General features: G+C 41.0%; 1 protein-coding gene across 1 annotated transcript; it reads left to right on the top strand.

The window, feature by feature from the left end:
* Positions 1–8,071: 8,071 nt before the first annotated feature.
* On the top strand, positions 8,072–16,398 carry MBL2 (mannose binding lectin 2). Its single transcript, XM_068961241.1, has 5 exons — positions 8,072–8,184; positions 9,216–9,414; positions 9,811–9,927; positions 11,272–11,340; positions 12,344–16,398. The coding sequence occupies exons 2-5, from the start codon at positions 9,225–9,227 to the stop codon at positions 12,715–12,717; spliced, it is 750 nt and encodes a 249-aa protein (XP_068817342.1). The 5' UTR covers positions 8,072–8,184; positions 9,216–9,224; the 3' UTR covers positions 12,718–16,398.
* The last annotated feature ends 1,417 nt before the right edge of the window (positions 16,399–17,815 follow it).

Raw genomic sequence — 17,815 nt, forward strand, 5'->3', positions numbered from 1 at the left:
GTGGGCAACAGAGGATGAGATGGTTGGATGACATCACCAACTCAATGGACAAAGGTTTGAGCAAACTCCGGAAGATAGTGAAGGACAGGGAAACCTGCCACGGTGCAGTCCACGGGCTTGCAAAGAGTCAGAACTCTCTTCCAATCTCTGGGCTCTTAATTATTTAATACATTGACTTCATTCTCAAATAGGTGTTTTATGCGCAGCAGAAAGGATAGCTATTATCAATCCCAAGCCTATCCTTCCCCTATGCTCTTTTCCTGAGTCCATGGAGCAAATCTTAAGAGTGACTCATCAACTTTTCCTAAGTGAATCACCCATCATTGAAACAATCATGGTGATCTAAAACCTATAATATATGTGCTGAACACAAATATAATTCCACTTCTCATAGAGTAAAGGGGAAGCCGTCCATGGAAAAGATTCATCAGGGAAAAGAGAATGTCATCTACTAGAAGCAGGAGGGACTAGATCCTGGAGAAATAAAAACATCCAGTGCTCAGTACATGGAAGTCTAAATAGGCCATCCTGCTGGAATGATCATTTTCAGTGTGGAGTCGCAACCAATAAAGTTGCGAGGAAAGTTAATTCAGAGTAGATTGTGGAAGATCTTGAGAAAAAGTGTGTTTTTAGTTTACACTGCTTTATAATAGAGTAATGATGCTGCAAAAGTCATATATTAAGAAGATTCCTCCAGTAGTAAGGAGAATAGATAGCAATAAGGAGTGAGAGGTAACTAGCAGAGGTCTTGGATTACTTTGAACATCCAGGGCTGAGGTGATAGCGCTTATGGCTGTAGAAACAACACTTAGAAAGCATATATGAGATGCTGAAAAGGAAAAATTGACATGACTTTTCGAAGTCTGGTTAAAGAGAGAGAGAAGAAGAAAATACTGGTAGGGAGACTTCAAGGAAAACACTAGACTGAACCTTGGGTTATAGGGTAAGGAATGTTTAACTTTGTTTTCTTTTTTATGTGATTCTTAAATCTTAATGCAGTGCTACAAAACTAAAGACACTGTGAATATATATGTAATTTTTATTTTTTTAATAGTCCCAGTGAATACTTCTAAGATACTGTTGCTATATTCAGCAACTCCCCATATATACAGCTTCACAAACTCCTGCTCTTTTTGTCTGTGAATTTTTGTAACTTTGCAGATTCAAAGCACTATACCATACTGAGATACAAGAAATCTAGGAAGTTGGATAATATAAGTTATATCAGAAAATAACTTAAAACTCTGGGGGCCAAGGGTCAAAAGCCCTTGCTTACTTTGAATGTATATTTCTAAATTTACAGAAAAGAGAAATCTTGAGAAGATAAATTTTACTCACATATATTGTATATGATGCATATTTATTGATACTGGTAACAGAGAAGTTATGTGTAATAAGTAGAAAACAGACAAGAGATGAGGCCTTTGGCTCTCAGAAAGGGTATAACAGCAAAACCCCCTACTTAAAAATATCACATAGTATTCAGAATAGGGCAGTTATGCTCTTGTAAGTTTTTCAGTTCTTATCCCAGGGCGTGACGCACAGCAGCCTCAAGGAAGCAATGTACAGAACGAGTCAGCAAGTATGCGGATGTGTGATGACTCAGTGCAGCCTTTGGCCCCCTGCAATTCTGAGTTTCGTCACTAGATGGCAGGACTAACCTGCAATTTCTCTCTGGGACCTCACTTTGTGGAGGATGACCCTCTGTGAAACTTCTTGGAAGCCACACAAAGCGGCTGAAAGGCCAGAATCCCCCTCCCCACCATCCTGAATCTTTAAACAGGGGAGTCAACCAGAGGGCCGGGTGTCAGTCCTGGTTACTTGAGGTTCCCCGTGAGTCTGTTCCCCTACCTACGGCAGGAAGCTCTCATTCCTGGTCCTCTTTCTGTCAGGGAAGTTATTTTCTCAAGGACTAGGGGTCTCATATGAATACAACGCTCTGTTCATCCCTCAACATATTTCTAGCTTTAAGTATTTTTCTTATGTCCATTTAACAGCTTGAGGACTGAGACTTACAGGGTGAGAGGATTGCCTGAGTCACAATGCTCAGGTCAGAATGGAGTAGAATCAGATGTGTGTATGGTCCCTTGCTTGCCCTCCGTCCTGCCTTAGGGGCTGGTGATTAGGCACTGGAAGGAATGCGGAGGAGGGGCAGCTGGTATCTAGTTCAGCCATCCCTGGATGGAACTAGCGTTTCCTTGGCCCTTCTAGCAGAGAATGTCTTTCTTACTCCTCTCTCTCTCCCATTCTGCTGCCCAGCAACTCTCCTCCTTATGGACCTTCCTATCCAGGACAGTCTCACCTGCATCCCCAAACTCCCATTCAAGACAAGTGACCATGTAGACTGGTTGGGTTCCTCTGACCTCAGTTCAGTTCAATTCAGTTCAGTCGCTCAGTCATGTCTGACTCTTTGCGACCCCATGGACCGCAACACGCCAGGCCTCTCTGTCCATCACCAACTCCCAGAGTTTACTCAAACTCATGTCCATTGAGTCAGTGATGCCATACAACCATCTCACCCTCTGTCCTCCCCTTCTCCTGCTGCCTTCAATCTTTCCCAGCATCAGGGTCTTTTCCAATGAGTCAGGTCTTTGCATCAGGCGGCCAAAGTATTAGAGTTTCAGCTTCAGCATCAGTCCTTCCAAAGAACACTCAGGACTGCTCTCCTTTAGGATGGATGGTTGGATCTCCTTGCAGTCCAAGGGACTCTCAAGAGTCTTTTCCAACAGCACAGTTCAAAAGCATCAATTCTTTGGTGCTTAGCTTTCTTTATAGTCCAATGCTCACATCCATACATGACTACTGGAAAAACCATAGCCTTGACTAGATGGCCCTTTGTTGGCAAAGTCATGTCTCTGCTTTTTAATATGCTGTCTAGGTTCCTGTGACCTAAGAGGGTTATTAGTCTGCTTGGCCTGCCATAATAAGATATCACTGAATGGGTGACTTAAACAACATAAACTTATTTTCTCACATTTCTGGATACTAGAAGCCCAAGATAAAGGTGACAACAGAGACTGTTTCAGACGGTTTTTACAAGGCTATAGATGCCATGCTGCCTGTTTTCTGTGTCATCTCATGGGCTTCCCTGTGTGAGTGGACAGAGATAGGCAGCCTCAGAGCCCAGAAGCAGCCAGGCCCGCCCACCCCTCTTCACTCCAGGGCTTTCAGGTCTCCATGAGGCTTACCTAGAGGAATCCCTGATGCTACTGATGCTGATGAAGGGCCCACTTGGGGCATTCGTGGACTCCCTGTGTGCAAACATGGGCATGCAAACATGGGCATGCAGATATACCTACCAAGCCAGTTACCAAAGATTCCTGGCAACAGATTTACTCTTCCACACATCCTCTGCGATACGCCACAAAATTCCTTTAAGCATTTCTCTTTTAAAGTGAGCATGATCACAAATGTAAATTGGTACAACCACTAAAAAACTAAAAACAGACCTACCATATGATTCAGCAATCCCACCCCTGGGTATATATTCAAAGAATATCGTAATTAGAGAAGATATATGCACCCCAGTGTTCACTGCAGCACTGTTTACAAGAACCAAGACATGGAAGGCACCTAAATGTTCATGAAGAGAGACTGAATGGATAAAGAAGCTGTGGTACATACATGCCATAGGACATTGCTCAGCCATAAAAGAGGATGAAACCATGCCACTTGCAGCTATATGGATGGGCCTAGAGATTAGCATCCTAAGTGAAGTAAGTCAAAGACGAATATCATATGACATCACTTATGTGTAGAATCTGATTTTTTAAAATGGTAGGAATGAACTTAACCAAGAAACAGAAACAGACTTGGAGATATTGAAAACAAGCTTATGGTTACCAAAGGGAAAATATGGGTGGGCAGAAGGGATAGATCAGGAACTTGGGATTAACATATATACACTACTATATATAAGATAGATAACTGATAAGGACCTACTGCATAGCACAGCGAACACTATTTAGTATTCTATGATAACCTATATGAAAACAATCTGAAAAAGAATGAATATAGGTGTGTATGTATATATATATATATATATAATTGAATCACTTTGCTGTACATCTGAAATTAACACAATATTGTAAATCAACTATAATCAATAAAACTAAAAAAATAAAATAAAGTGAGTACTAACAGCTTTCACAATAGGGGCACTAGAGAGAAGGTGAAAGAAAACGGGACCCTCTTTCTCCAGACACAGCTTGACTTGAGAATAGCCTGGGATCTCTGCCCCTGCGAAGGCCCCAGCGGGCAGTCCCTCCTTGAGTCAGTGAGCACAAGCCCAACTTGGTCACATAGAGAGGGCTCTGTGATCCTGTAGCCCTCTCTGAGGGAATTCTGGACCTCAGGCTATTTTGCCTGCAACCCTGCCCTAATTTCTCCTCCTCATGCCCCTCCCTCAGGCATGTCTCCTAAAATCATGGATAAGCATGCTCCATGCCTGCTGCAACTGTGCCCCTGGCCAAAATTCGGGGCTCAGAAAGAATATATGGTCTGACTTAAACTCACAATCATGAGCCCAAACCAAATCTTCTGGTTCCAAATCTCATACTATACTGTTTTCAGATGGGGTTGCCCAAGAACACTGCTTCCCCCAGTAAGAAGACTATTGTGCCACCATTCTGAAGGCAATGAAGGCCTGGTCTTTAGCAGACTGGTGTGATGAGCTGCATGTCAAGCCTTCTGAGTGTGGATCAGGAGACAGCACAGCATGGCACAGGCATGGCAGTGTTGTCCTGGTTCACAGATGAAGAAAAGGGATCTGAAGGAGATGGAACTTGGCCAAGGTCACATAGCCAGGAAGTGGCAGAGCTGGGATTCCATCCCACTAGGGACAGGAGTGTAGAAGGGCAGGAAGTCCTTCTAGAGATCAAAGAGGCAGCCCCATTGTCTGGTGGAGGTGCCAGGGCAGAGGCAGTGCTGGGAAGGACCTAAGGTCCAGAACAAATACATACAGTGACCTTATCTATGAAGCAAAGTGAAGACTGGATAATCGGGACTGAAGGAGGTGGAGAGGGCATCTCCTGATAGAAAAGGCCTCCTGGAGACTGTGGAAATGAGAAGAGACTCACAGCTGTAGCCAGAACAGTGGCTCAACTTTCAGACTGACTCTCATCCAGATGTCTACCCCTTCCCAGCTCAGTTCCAGGAAGCTTCGTGACCTCTGGACTAAGTGTTCAATATAAACAAATACAGTGATCAAACCCAGTACTTCCAGTCCGACCTGGAGTCCTCTACCTCATTCAACCTCCTGCCACTTTGGAGTAGGAACAGGGGGAAAGTCTGGATGCTGAAGAATAAGAGAGACACATGAACAAGTTGCCAGCAGACTGTTTTAACCTCTGGGTCTCTTAGTCTCTGCCCTTTGCTTCAGGCATCTGGCTCTTTACCACCCTGGACATTTTTCCAGGTCTATGGAATGGGTCAGCAGGAAGTAAGGAAATGAGACCTTCCATAAGCCAAGGACAGGCTGGTTGGAAGGATCTGCTGGGCGGGGGGGGGAAGGGGAGAGTCTCATCCATATTTCTTGTGGTGTTCGGAGGCCTCTACCACACCCTCACCACATGGTTCTGCAACCTCTATTTGAAACTCTTCTGATGGGTTCCCTCATCACCCTAAGCTAACAGCTCTATTAGAAATGTCCAGAATTGAACAAATGCTGCTTCACAGTTATTGCTCTATCCTTCTTGACCACTGGCAGATAATTCAAGCCATCCACTTACAAGGTACCCATTATATCTCCTTCAGTCAGTAGAATGGCACTCAGACAGTCAAGTCAGAAACTTGTGTGCCCAAACAAATTTCTTTTTCTGCTCACTATTTCACACTCAACCAATTCCTAAGCTCTGTCAATTATACATTGTGGATGTTTCTCAAATGCATCTAGTTTCTTGATCTAATTTCTTTTACCCTGATTCTGGCCACCATCATCTATCATTTAGATGGTGGTAAGAATGGCATCACCAATGCAATGAACATGAACTTGGCAAACTCTGGGGGATGGTGAGGGACGGGGAGGCCTGGCATGCTGCAGTCCACGGGGTCACAAGGAGCTGGACACGACTGGGCAACTGAACAACAACAACAGCAAAGTACCTCCTTGCAGGTCATCTCTTTTTCCAGTTTCATGTCCTCCAATCATTCTCCACATTTTAGTCAAAACAAGATTTGAAAAATTCAGCTGTGATCCTTACTCTCCTATTGGAATTCCTCTAATGACCTTTGGTTGGAGGTCCAGAGTCTTACACAGTTTGTAAGTCATATCATCAATAGGCTTATGCCTTATCTCTCACCATTTGGCTCTCACACTATAAGACCAATCAGACAAATTAGTATTATCCTTGGGAACCTGGCCTACTTTTTCTCACTTTCAAGCCATTGCACAGACTATTCCCATTGTGAAGTTTGGACAAAACACTGACTGAAGCAAGGATAGTCTTTAGATCATCCACAACTTCCTTAAGACTCCCTCTGGAAACTTTTTCATATGAAATCATTTTAGTCTCATAGACAACTTGAATCATAATGAAAAGTCTCAGGTACTCTTCCTCCATCATTCACCAATGGTAGGATCTAACATATCAGAGTACAAGTACCAAAACCTGCAAGCTGACATCAAAACGATACAATATGGGTTTTACTTGCATTTAACCATTATTTACCTGAATTCCTTTTTTCTTGGTGTTTAGTTCTATGAAATGCTATTGCAGTGATAGGTTTGTCTAATCATCACAATTAAGACACAGAACTATTCCCTCACCCACAGTGAAACTTTCTTGTTCGGCATCTTTATCTTCTCCCTGAAGCCCTATTCCCTGCCAACTGCTGATATGGTTTCCCTTATTTAATTTTTCCATTTTAAGAATATTATATGAAAAAAATAATACAGTCTGTAAGCTTCCAGGTTTATATTGGTTTTACTTAACATAATGTCCTTGAAATTCATCCAAGTTATTGTATTAATTGCTGCTTATTTTCCTGTGAATTTTCCATGGTTTATTTATCCATTTGCTTATTGAAGGATAACTGGGTAATTTCCAGGGTCTTTTTTTTATTTGCTATAAAAAATGAAGTTTCCAAAATGTGTTATTTACACATATTTAATTTTTAAACTTAGGAAGGAAATTCTGATACATTTCACAACATGGATGAACCTTGAAGGCATTAAGCTATGTGAAATAAGTCAGTCACAAAAAGACAAATCCTGTATGTTTCCACTTACATAAGACACCTAGAGTAGTCAAGCTCATAGAGACAAAAATAAAACAGCAGTCACTAAGGGCTGGGGCTGACCTTGGGGTTGGAAATAGGGAATTGCTGTTTAATAGGTACAGAGTCTCAATTTGGGATAATGAAAACCTTCTCGAGATGGGTAGTGGTGAAGGTTGTACAACAATGTGAATGTACTTAATGCTGCCAAATTGTACACCTAATAATGGTCAAAACGGTAAAATTTTATGTTGTTTATAGTTACCAGAATAAAAGCTAGAAAAGTAAAGTAAATGGATAAAATATAACATCATGGAATATCAGAAATATTGAAGAAAATAAAGTTAAGAGGATAGAGAGCAGGATCACTTAAAGTAGTCAACACAGGGTTCTCTGAGGCAGGAACATTTCAATAGAAGAGAAGGAGCCAGCCAGTGACATGACAGAGAGCACATTCAGGCTGGGTGAAGACCAAGTCCAGAGCCTGAGACAGGAGTGGTCTTGGTGTGTCAAAAGCAGCAGGGTGCTTGTGCACCTTCATGGATGTGTCTGTGCACATCTGCATGTGTGTGTGTGTGGTTAGTATGCACAAGCATGAGTGCGTTCATAGGTATCTTTATGTTTCTCTGCTGAAGACATGAATCTTGAACACAATTAACCATGTGAACCAACTCACGTTGGCCCAGAAATGAGAACTGTCATATACTGACGATCGGAAGTAGGGATTGTGCAGTATCAAAGAAAACTGCCACCCAGCACTGTATCAGAAGCCCTGGGAAATCCCCCTGAGAAGAATTATTTATTAATCTGGGGTTGAAGGCCAGGCAGGCCCATGTGGTCCCTGTCCACCAGGCTGAGTGGACCTTGTATTACCAAGCCCAGCCTCCTCTCTTACCCTAAGGCATCTGCCAGCACCCTGCTGGAGGGCCAGTTTCCTTGTGACTGTATCCCTGATCTGCAGAAGCCCTGGTGAGTACTTTGGTAAATGGATCTGGGGTCCTGGGTCATATAGTTAGGGCTTGGACTTGATCTTGGAGGGAGGTGGGGAGAGGGCAAGTAGAATCCATGCTGCAGTGTCTCTTTCTCTGCTTATGCTGGGGCATCTGGAACTTTCCTGGATTCACCTAAACAGTTGCAAATGAGACTGTACCTTTGTTTTCAAAGAGAGCCAAGACCTTGGGTCCTGGGATGCTGAGGTTTCCTTGGGGAGGGACATCTAGAAAAGAACTTTGAAGATCAGATGAAATGTTAGGATTAAAAAATGAGAAGGGTATTCAAGGAATATTGCCAGTGATCTCGACATATAAGACACGCAGAACACCTGTCAGGAAATAAGAGAGGGATCTAGCATCCTGCCTGGGCTAAGAGACTGAGAAATTTCCAGAGAAAATTCTCCCCCTGGCAAGTCTTTCTTGCAGTGAGAAATGAACATCAAGAGAAAGCAAACTCAAGTTAATTGTGGCTGGGTCAGTAACTAGCAGTGACTCTTCCTCTCTGGATCATTAGCTTGCAGCTCAGTGCCTGCCACTGAGTAGATGTTGGTTATCTGACACTGAGGGCAAAGGACTGTCCAGATATAAGGATGGGATGCAGGTGGCAGTAGGGCCCAAGTGGGAGAAGGGCAAGAGCAAGCTAGGTCTCCATTTATGATTACTCCCTAAGCCAGCAGGCACGAGTTTCTGGCCATGAGTATGCCTATTTGCTCTTGCAAAGGACACAGAGAACATAATCAGAGATTTCTGCAGTAACACCAGAGGACAGGCACCGGTGACTCCTTCCTCTCAACAATGCAGTTATTTATGCCTACCTTTGTTGAAGTATTAATTAACCAGTGTCATTGAAGGATTTATTAATACATTTCCAAATTCCCAGTTTGGAGGCCAGGAATGGATTATCCATCTCTACGTCACATGTGCCCAGTATAGGTTATAAGCTCATTAAATATGTGTAGATAAAGAGAACAAGATGAGATCATCTTCCTTGACTTTTCTTACACCAAGGTGAGGACCATGTCGCTGTTTACGTCACTTCCTTTTCTTCTCCTGACTGTGGTGACAGCATCTTGTGTGGACACAGAAGCAGAGAACTGTGAGAATATCCAGAAGACCTGCCCTGTGATTGCCTGTGGTCCTCCAGGCATCAACGGCCTCCCAGGCAAAGATGGGCGTGATGGTGCCAAGGGAGAAAAGGGAGAACCAGGTACAGTTTGGGCTGTTCTTTCTCTGTGACTCTTTATCTCCCAAAGGAAACTGCCTGGATTGGGAGGAGGGTAATGCATTCATGCCACTTGTATTACTCTTAACTACATATTATCATTTGAAACAGAGACACGGCTTTGATTCTGGCATCCCAGACTCTCACACAGGAACTGCTAACACTCGGTGGTCCTGCAGGCTCAGGGAGTTGACCCTCAAGGCAGACCATCCCATGGGACATAGGAGGCTTTTCTTCTATGGTCCTTACAAACAGCAGCTCAGAAAAGTTAGCCCTAGCTCAGTGTCTCCTTTCCCCTGGGAAGGGATTGGGCCTCATATTTTTTTGAGAAATAGAAAAGGAACACAAATATTGAGTCATGTTTCCTTTTTCCTCCAACAGGTCAAGGACTCAGAGGCTCGCAGGGTCCTCCTGGAAAGATGGGGCCTCAAGGAATGCCAGGGATCCCTGGGATACCAGGACCAACAGGCCAGAAAGGAGACCCTGGAGAAAATATGGGTAAGGAGTTTACTTTAGCAAGGTCCAGGCTGAAGTCCCTTGGGTTCTGTGGGCTCAAGTATCATGTGGGACATGCCCCTTCTGCTGCTTCCTGGGGAGATGCCCAACTCTGCTTCCTGACTAAGCAGCCTCCAGCTTCTGTAGGCTACTTAGAGCCTCAGGCATTCCTACCAATTCCTGAATACAGAATCACAAACTGTTCGGAGCCAAACCCTCGTGAGATGCCTGCTGGAGGATCTGAGCCCTGGCTATCCTTCAGCTGCAACAATTTGGTCCAAAAGGGAGAATATATGTGTTGGGCTTATTATTTTCACAAGAGTGGTAGATACATAGTATGTCAACTATCTCTTACTTCATGAGAAACAACACACAGCCATTTATTTAAATCAAAATTCTATGAATCAAATAATTTCTTTGCTGGTCTCAGCTGGACTCACTCATGTGTCAACTGGTGGCCAATGGTCTCACTTACACGTTGGCTATTGTGCACCCATCAGCTGGAGTGATGAAGGTGACTGAGCCACGGGTCTCTCATCCTCCAGTTGACTCACCTGGCCTTAATCACACAGAGGTGATTACAGAATTCACAAGAAAAGGAAGAGCGGAAGGTTTAAGGCCTCCTTAAGGCTTGGGATACATATACTATTGCTTCCACCACATTGTATTGATCAACACAAGTCACAAGGCCAGCTCAGATTCAAGGAGTGGGGAATGGACTCCATTTCCTAAGAGAAGCTGTATCATATCGAGGTCATTTTTGCCGTCAACTACACATAGCTTGTCTCATGCCCTCCCCCATGGATAATGGACAGCTCACAGAAATCCTAGTTTACTGATTAACAAGACAAACTCAGGAAAAACAAACAACAAAATGAACAAAAACAAGACATGCCCAAAGAGGAAACTCTGTAGACTTTATAGTCAATATTCACCAGCTCATAATAATTCTTCAATTAGTTCATTCCACAATTTCGTCCATGATAGAGCTATTTGTTTGGAGAAATAAAACAATTAGTGAGTAGCTTGGCATGTGGAGAGCTATAATGCTATTAACAGGTCAACAGGGAGTGTGTGTATGTGCGTGTATGTGTGCGGATGTATGTGTCTATAAAGTGTCTTCACATACATTCAACAGAGGAAGAGTCATGTTTTGGGTTAGATGGAAATAAAGACAATTTTCCTTCTTTTTACTTCTTGATATATTTCTTTTTTCTCCAAAGAACAAATATCAATATAAAATAAACTTTTAATTTAATTTAATTTTTTTTTAGTTTCAAAAGGTACCCTACCCCCTTATAGTTCTAAGATAACTTCTTAACATCACTCTTTCACTTAATTTTCTAGGTGACTATATTAGACTGGCTACTTCAGAAACAGCAACTCTACGATCTGAATTGAACCAGATCAAAAACTGTAAGCCTTCTCTCTTTTCAGGCAGCTGAAGTTTGGTAAAGTGAAAGACAACATTTGTTGAATATATTTAATTTTCTAGTACCTGGATAGTCGTCTATTCATATTCTGATTTCATGAAATCTTCACAACAACTTTTGGTAGAAATGAAGGCAAAGAAAAAGTACATAATTTGCTCAAAAGCGTAGAACTAATGAGTAGCAGAGCCACTTATAAACTGAAGTCAGTCTGGTACCAGAGAGGGCTACCCAGGTGGCTCAGTGCAATGCAGGAGATGTAGGAGACGCAGCTTTGACCCCTGGGTTGGGAAGACCCCCTGGAGTAGGAAATGGCAACCCGTTTCAGTATTGTTGCCTGGAAAATCCCATGGACAGAGGAGCCCGGAGGGTTGCTATCCATGGGGCCTCAAAGAGTCAGACACGACTGACCAAATGAGCATCCATGCTTGCTAACACCAGAGACCCTGATTCTGCTTCTTCATGTTACAGTGTACAGTGTACATAGAGGTCACTGAAAATGGGACCAACACCTCTTTCCCTTTGTTATGCTGGTGCTGAGAAGTGGCAATGGGGCTTAACCTGTTGCTTGCCCTGAGACAAATATTCTAAGAAATTTACATTTATTTATGTTAATATTGGGGTAAAACTTAGAATTCCAAATTATGTGTATTCTAGAATATGGTCCAAAGAGACAAAGGCCTTTGTTCCAGCTCATCTGTTCAGATTAGGGCTGCTAGATTTAACCAAAAAAAGTTTACTGAGTTAAATCTGAATTTCAGGTAAACAACAGAATTTTTTTTTGGGGGGGGGGGTATATGTATGTCCTAAAACTGCATATGATATCTTTATACTAAAATTTTTTAAAAATCCACTGCTTTTCTATAATTCAAATGTAACTGGACATACCATATTTTATGTGGCATCTGTACTATAGAAACTTTCATCCAGAAAAATATCTTGGGCTGGAGTTAGAGACAAACCGTGTCACCTATATTTTCCCATTTTAGGGCTAATCTTCTCTCTGGGCAAAAAAGTTGGGAAGAAGATATTTTTTACCAATGGTAAAAAGATGCCTTTTAATGAAGTGAAGACTCTGTGTGCACAGCTCCAGGGCCGTGTGGCCACCCCTATGAATGCCGAAGAAAACAGGGCCCTCCAGGATTTCGTCCCTGAAGAGGCTTTCCTGGGCATCACAGATCAGGAGACTGAAGGCCAGTTTATGGATCTGACAGGAAGGAGGGTGACCTACCAAAACTGGAATGACGGCGAGCCTAACAATGCTTCTCCTGGGGAGCACTGTGTGACACTCCTGTCGGACGGCACATGGAATGACATCGCTTGTTCCGCCTCCTATTTGACTGTCTGCGAATTCTCCATCTGAGGGGGCATGAGCCTCAAGTCCTTCTGTCCTGTTACTCATCTCATGGGCCCACAACCTGGTGTGGAGGATAAATCTATGTCAATTTCACACACCCTGTACTGAGTCGCTCTTTTGTGGGGAAACAGAGACAATGAGAAGAATGGAGTGAGGATGATGTGATGTGGAAGTGAAAAGCGTGAAGAGACTTATAGTGGTGTAGACCCAATCAAGAATAATAATCACTTCAGTAACGACAAAATAATAGTAATAGTAGCAACAGCAGTAATAGTGGGAGTACTAATAACATATTTAAAAATGTTTACTGTGAGTCAGACATTACGTGTAAGATTATACATTAAGTGTTTAATTTAATTAGGCTGTTCATTTTTGCTTGCGAGTTATCTAAGGTAAAAAAAAAATAAAATGGATTTATTTTTATATTTACTCTAAACACCTATGTTCTATGGAACCTTTCTTTCTCCTTGGGTTGAGGGCTAACCTTAATGACATCTTTCCAGCCTAATTTCCATAGCCTTTCTGTCAGTCTCAGGTATTATCTATTTTGTTGCTTTCTTTCTAAACTATATTTTATTTTCTTTTTAAGGAACTGCTACACTACGTAAATAGCAAAGATAGCAAATGAATCGATTAATGAATGCTCACCTAAATATGCACCTATATAACTACCTTCCAAATCAAGATACAGAACATTTCCAGCATCTTCAAAGCCCCTTCATAACCCCTTCTAGTTGACATCCCCGAAGGTCAATACTATTCTGAGCTCTAGTATCATACTTTAATTTTGTGTATGATATTTCATATAGGTGGAATGAAGCGTATAAACTCGATAGATGGAATCAGACTATACATACAGTTTTATGTCATGCTGTTTTTCATTCAAAATTAAGTCTGTGAGGCTCATTGCTGCTGTTGACATGTAGCAGTAGAGTTTTCATTTTCACTGTCCTGTAGGATTCCACTCTATGAGTGTATCTCAGTGTATTCATTATATTGCTAATGGACAATTGGACTGTTTCCAGTTTCTGTCAAGAGAAAAAACTGATGACTGTTTCTGCATTTGTCTTTTGTTTTTGCATTAGTATTTGCAAAACCATTAGTATTCTGTATTTGCGTTAGTTTCTCTTGGCTATCTAACCGGAAGTAGAACTGGTGGGTCATGGAGTACGCTTTGTGTAAGTAACTTCAGTAGATCCTGCCAGTTTTCCAAAATGATCATATGGATTTACACTCCTACCAACAAGGTGTGTCAGTTCTGGTTGCCCTGTGTATTTGTAAAAGAGTTAACACTTTTAGTCCTTTTAACTCTGGCCATTTCTGTGAGTTTTTACTTTCAGATTTTATTTTCTTAAGATTTAGATCTGTTTATGATTTCTATGTCTCTTGGGCAGTTTTGGCAAATTGTGCTTTTTCAGTTAATTTGTGCATTTCATCTGAATTGCTGACTGTGTAGGCAGAACATTGTTCCCCAAATTTCCCTATTTGTTTTCAAAGTAAGTAGGATCTGCAGTGATGTCTCCATTGTATCTTTCACGGTTATTTGTACTTTCTTTTTTTCTTAGTAAGTCTTGATGGGGGGTAAGTTGTTAATTTTATTAATATTTTTCAAAAGCTATATTTTCTAATATTGCTTCTCTCTATTAACCTCTATGATCAATTTCCTTCATATTTGTCCATAGCTGTACATTTCCTGTGATCTCTTCTCATATCAAATATGTCCTTCTCTTTTCTAAATTAACTGTTTAACATTGACAATTAATTTTCTATGTTTCTTCTTTTCTAATATATTCATTTAAAATTATAAATTTTCCACTGTTTGCTTTAGCTGTATTCCATGGGTTTTCATATATAGCGTTTGTTACATCATTCAGTTCAACATACTTTATAATTTTCATTGTAATTTCTTCTTTGACTCATGGCTTGTTTATAAATTAATTTAAAAGTGTGCTGTTTAATTCTGAGATACTTGGTAGTTTTAAAGTTACCTTCGTGTAAATGATTTACAGTTTTATTCTGCTGTGGCCAGAAACATACTCTGAATAAATTCAGTCCTTTAAAATTTGTTAAGACTTGCTTTTATTGCACAATTTGTGGTTAAATATGAACAGATAATCACGATAGTGTGATCACTCACCTAGAGCCAGACATCCTGGAATGTGAAGTCAAGTGGGCCTTAGAAAGCATCACTATGAACAAAACTAGTGGAGGTGATGGCATTCCAGTTGAGCTATTTCAAATCCTGAAAGATGATGCTGTGAAAGTGCTGCACTCAATATGACAGCAAATTTGGAAAACTCAGCAGTGGCCACAGGACTGGAAAAGGTCAGTTTTCATTCCAATCCCAAAGAAAGGCAATGCCGAAGAACTCTCAAACTACTGCACAATTGTACTCATCTCACACGCTAGTAAGTGTTGATTAAAATTCTCCAAGCCAGGCTTCAGCAGTACATGAACCCTGAACTTCCAGATGTTCAAGCTGGTTTTAGAAAAGGTAGAGGCACCAGAGATCAAATTGCCAACATCTGCTGCACCACTGAAAAAGCAAGAGAGTTTCAGAAAAACATCTACTTCTGCTTTATTGACTATGCCAAAGCCTTTGACTGTGTGGATCACAATAAACTGTGGAAAATTCTGAATACCAGACCACCTGACCTGCCTCTTGAGAAACCTATATGCAGGTCAGGAAACAACAGTTAAAACTGGACATGGAACAACAGACTGGTTCCAAGTAGGAAAAGGAGTATGTCAAGGCTGTATATTGTCACCCTGTTATTTAACTTATATGCAGAGTACATTATGAGAAATGCTGGGCTGGAAGAAGCACAAGCTGGAATCAAGATTGCCGGGAGAAATATCAATAACCTCAGATATGCAGATGACACCACTCTTATGGCAGAAAGTGAAGAAGAACTAAAGAGCTTCTTGATGAAAATGAAAGAGGAGAGTGAAAAAGTTGGCTTAAAGCTCAACATTCAGAAAACGAAGACCACGGCATGTGGTCCCATTACTTCATGGGAAATAGATGGGGAAACAGCGGAAACAGTGGCTGACTTTATTTTTATGGGCTCCAAAATCACTGCAGATGGTGATTGCAGCCATGAAATTAAAAGATGCTTACTCCTTGGGAGGAAAGTTATGGCCAACCTAGACCGCATATTGAAAAGCATAGACATTACTTTGTCCAGAAAGGCCCATCTAGTCAAGGTTATGGTTTTCCAGTGGTCATGTATGGATGTGACAGTTGGACTATAAAGAAAGCTGAGTGCAGAAGAATTGATGCTTTTGAACTGTGGTGTTGGAGAAGACTCTTGAGAGTCCCTTGGACTACAAGCAAATCCAACCAGTCCATTCTAAAGGAGATCAGTTCTGGGTATTCATTGGAAGGACTGAAGTTGAAACTGAAACTCCAAAACTTTGGCCACCTGATGTGAAGAGTTGACTCATTTGAAAAGATCCTGATGCTGGGAAAGATTGAAGGCAGGAGGAAAAGGGGATGACCGAGGATGAGATGGCTGGATGGCATCACCGACTCTATGGACATGAGTTTGGGTGGACACCGGTAGTTGGTGATGGACAGGGAGGCCTCGCATGCTGCGGTTCATGGGGTCACAAAAAGTCAGACACAACTGAGTGACTGAATTGAACTGAACTGAATGGTATGTGTATTATGTGCATGTTAAATCATGTGGTTTCTTTAGCTGATAGGCATAACATCAGGCCAGGATGTTAAGCTTGATATTTATAACATCTTACTAAATGTGGCCATTTAAGATCAGTTTCTAAAAAATGTACATTAAAATATCCAACTATGATTGTGTATTTGTTTCTCATTTATTTCTGCCATTTCTTGTTCTCTCTATATTGAAATCATATTAATAGTCACCTAAAAATTTAGGATTACTATTCTTTTATGTCCTTATTCCTCTCTTCATTTTGAAATATCTTCTTTATTTCTAGCAATGTTATTTTAATGAAAGGGCCCTCATCAGCTTTTTTTCATATAGTGCTCTCATTATATATGCCTTCCCATCATGTTACATTCACCTACTTCTGTCCTTATATTTAGAATGTTTCTCTTTTATTAGCATATGTTTGGCTCTTTTGAATATCTAATGTGACTATCTACATTGGATTTGCAGCTCTATCATTTAACAGCTATGTGTTCTTGAGTTAGACTTCTGTTGAAGAGTTTAGTTCAGATACATTCAATTTAATTATTAATATAACTGGTTCAAATCTAGCTTTTTAATTTTTTAAATCAATTCCATTCTCTTTTATTTATTCCTTCTTTCCTGCCTTGTTTTGGATTAATCATATTTATTTCCATGTTATCTATTTGATATTTAGTCAGACACTTGAACACTATTCTTTTGGTGATTTTCCTGTGGCTTATCATACACATCATTATTGCCTTATTATTTTGCACCGTAAGCTAATACTTGACTACTTGCCAAGCAATGCACAAATCTCACTAGGGTTTCACTCCACTTGTTCTCCTCCTGCTTTATATCTTGCTGTTGTTACATGCATAAACTCCACAATAAATTACTCTTGTCGTTGCTGAATGGACAGTTAATATTTTAGGTGTACACTTTCCAGAGAGTGTTATACCTTCTTGCAGTTCTTCCACTCAGGATACTGTGAAGAACTATCACTTCAGTTCTTTCTGTGTGAAAAACTTCAATTTTCCATTTGTCACACCTTCCCTAGTGACTGTAAATATTTTGCCAGGTTTTTTTTTTTTTTTCTCTCCAGCATATTTCCTCTGCTGCACTGAAGTCAGCCTTAACCCCAGAATTGGCAATGTCCCCGAAAGGAACAAATATTTATCAGTAACTAGATATTGGAAGCATTATTTATAATGTGTTCATAGAATTCAGTTTACCTTGTTTTCAGTGCCTACAGTACTCTGATAGGATTAAAATATAATCTTGATTAACTTTTTCTGGCTTTTCTAATTACTATAGTGGAAGCCATGGCTTTCTGTAACCTACTCCATTTTACCTATAAGCAGAAGCCTTATAATTCCTGAATTAGCCTTAATTCCTGAATCTAGTCTTTAGAAAAATTTCATTGAGAATACATCTGAGAGGACTGCTGT

Source organism: Capricornis sumatraensis, chromosome 23 (genome assembly GCF_032405125.1).
Source record: "Capricornis sumatraensis isolate serow.1 chromosome 23, serow.2, whole genome shotgun sequence".
NCBI classification, from domain to species: domain Eukaryota; kingdom Metazoa; phylum Chordata; class Mammalia; order Artiodactyla; family Bovidae; genus Capricornis; species Capricornis sumatraensis.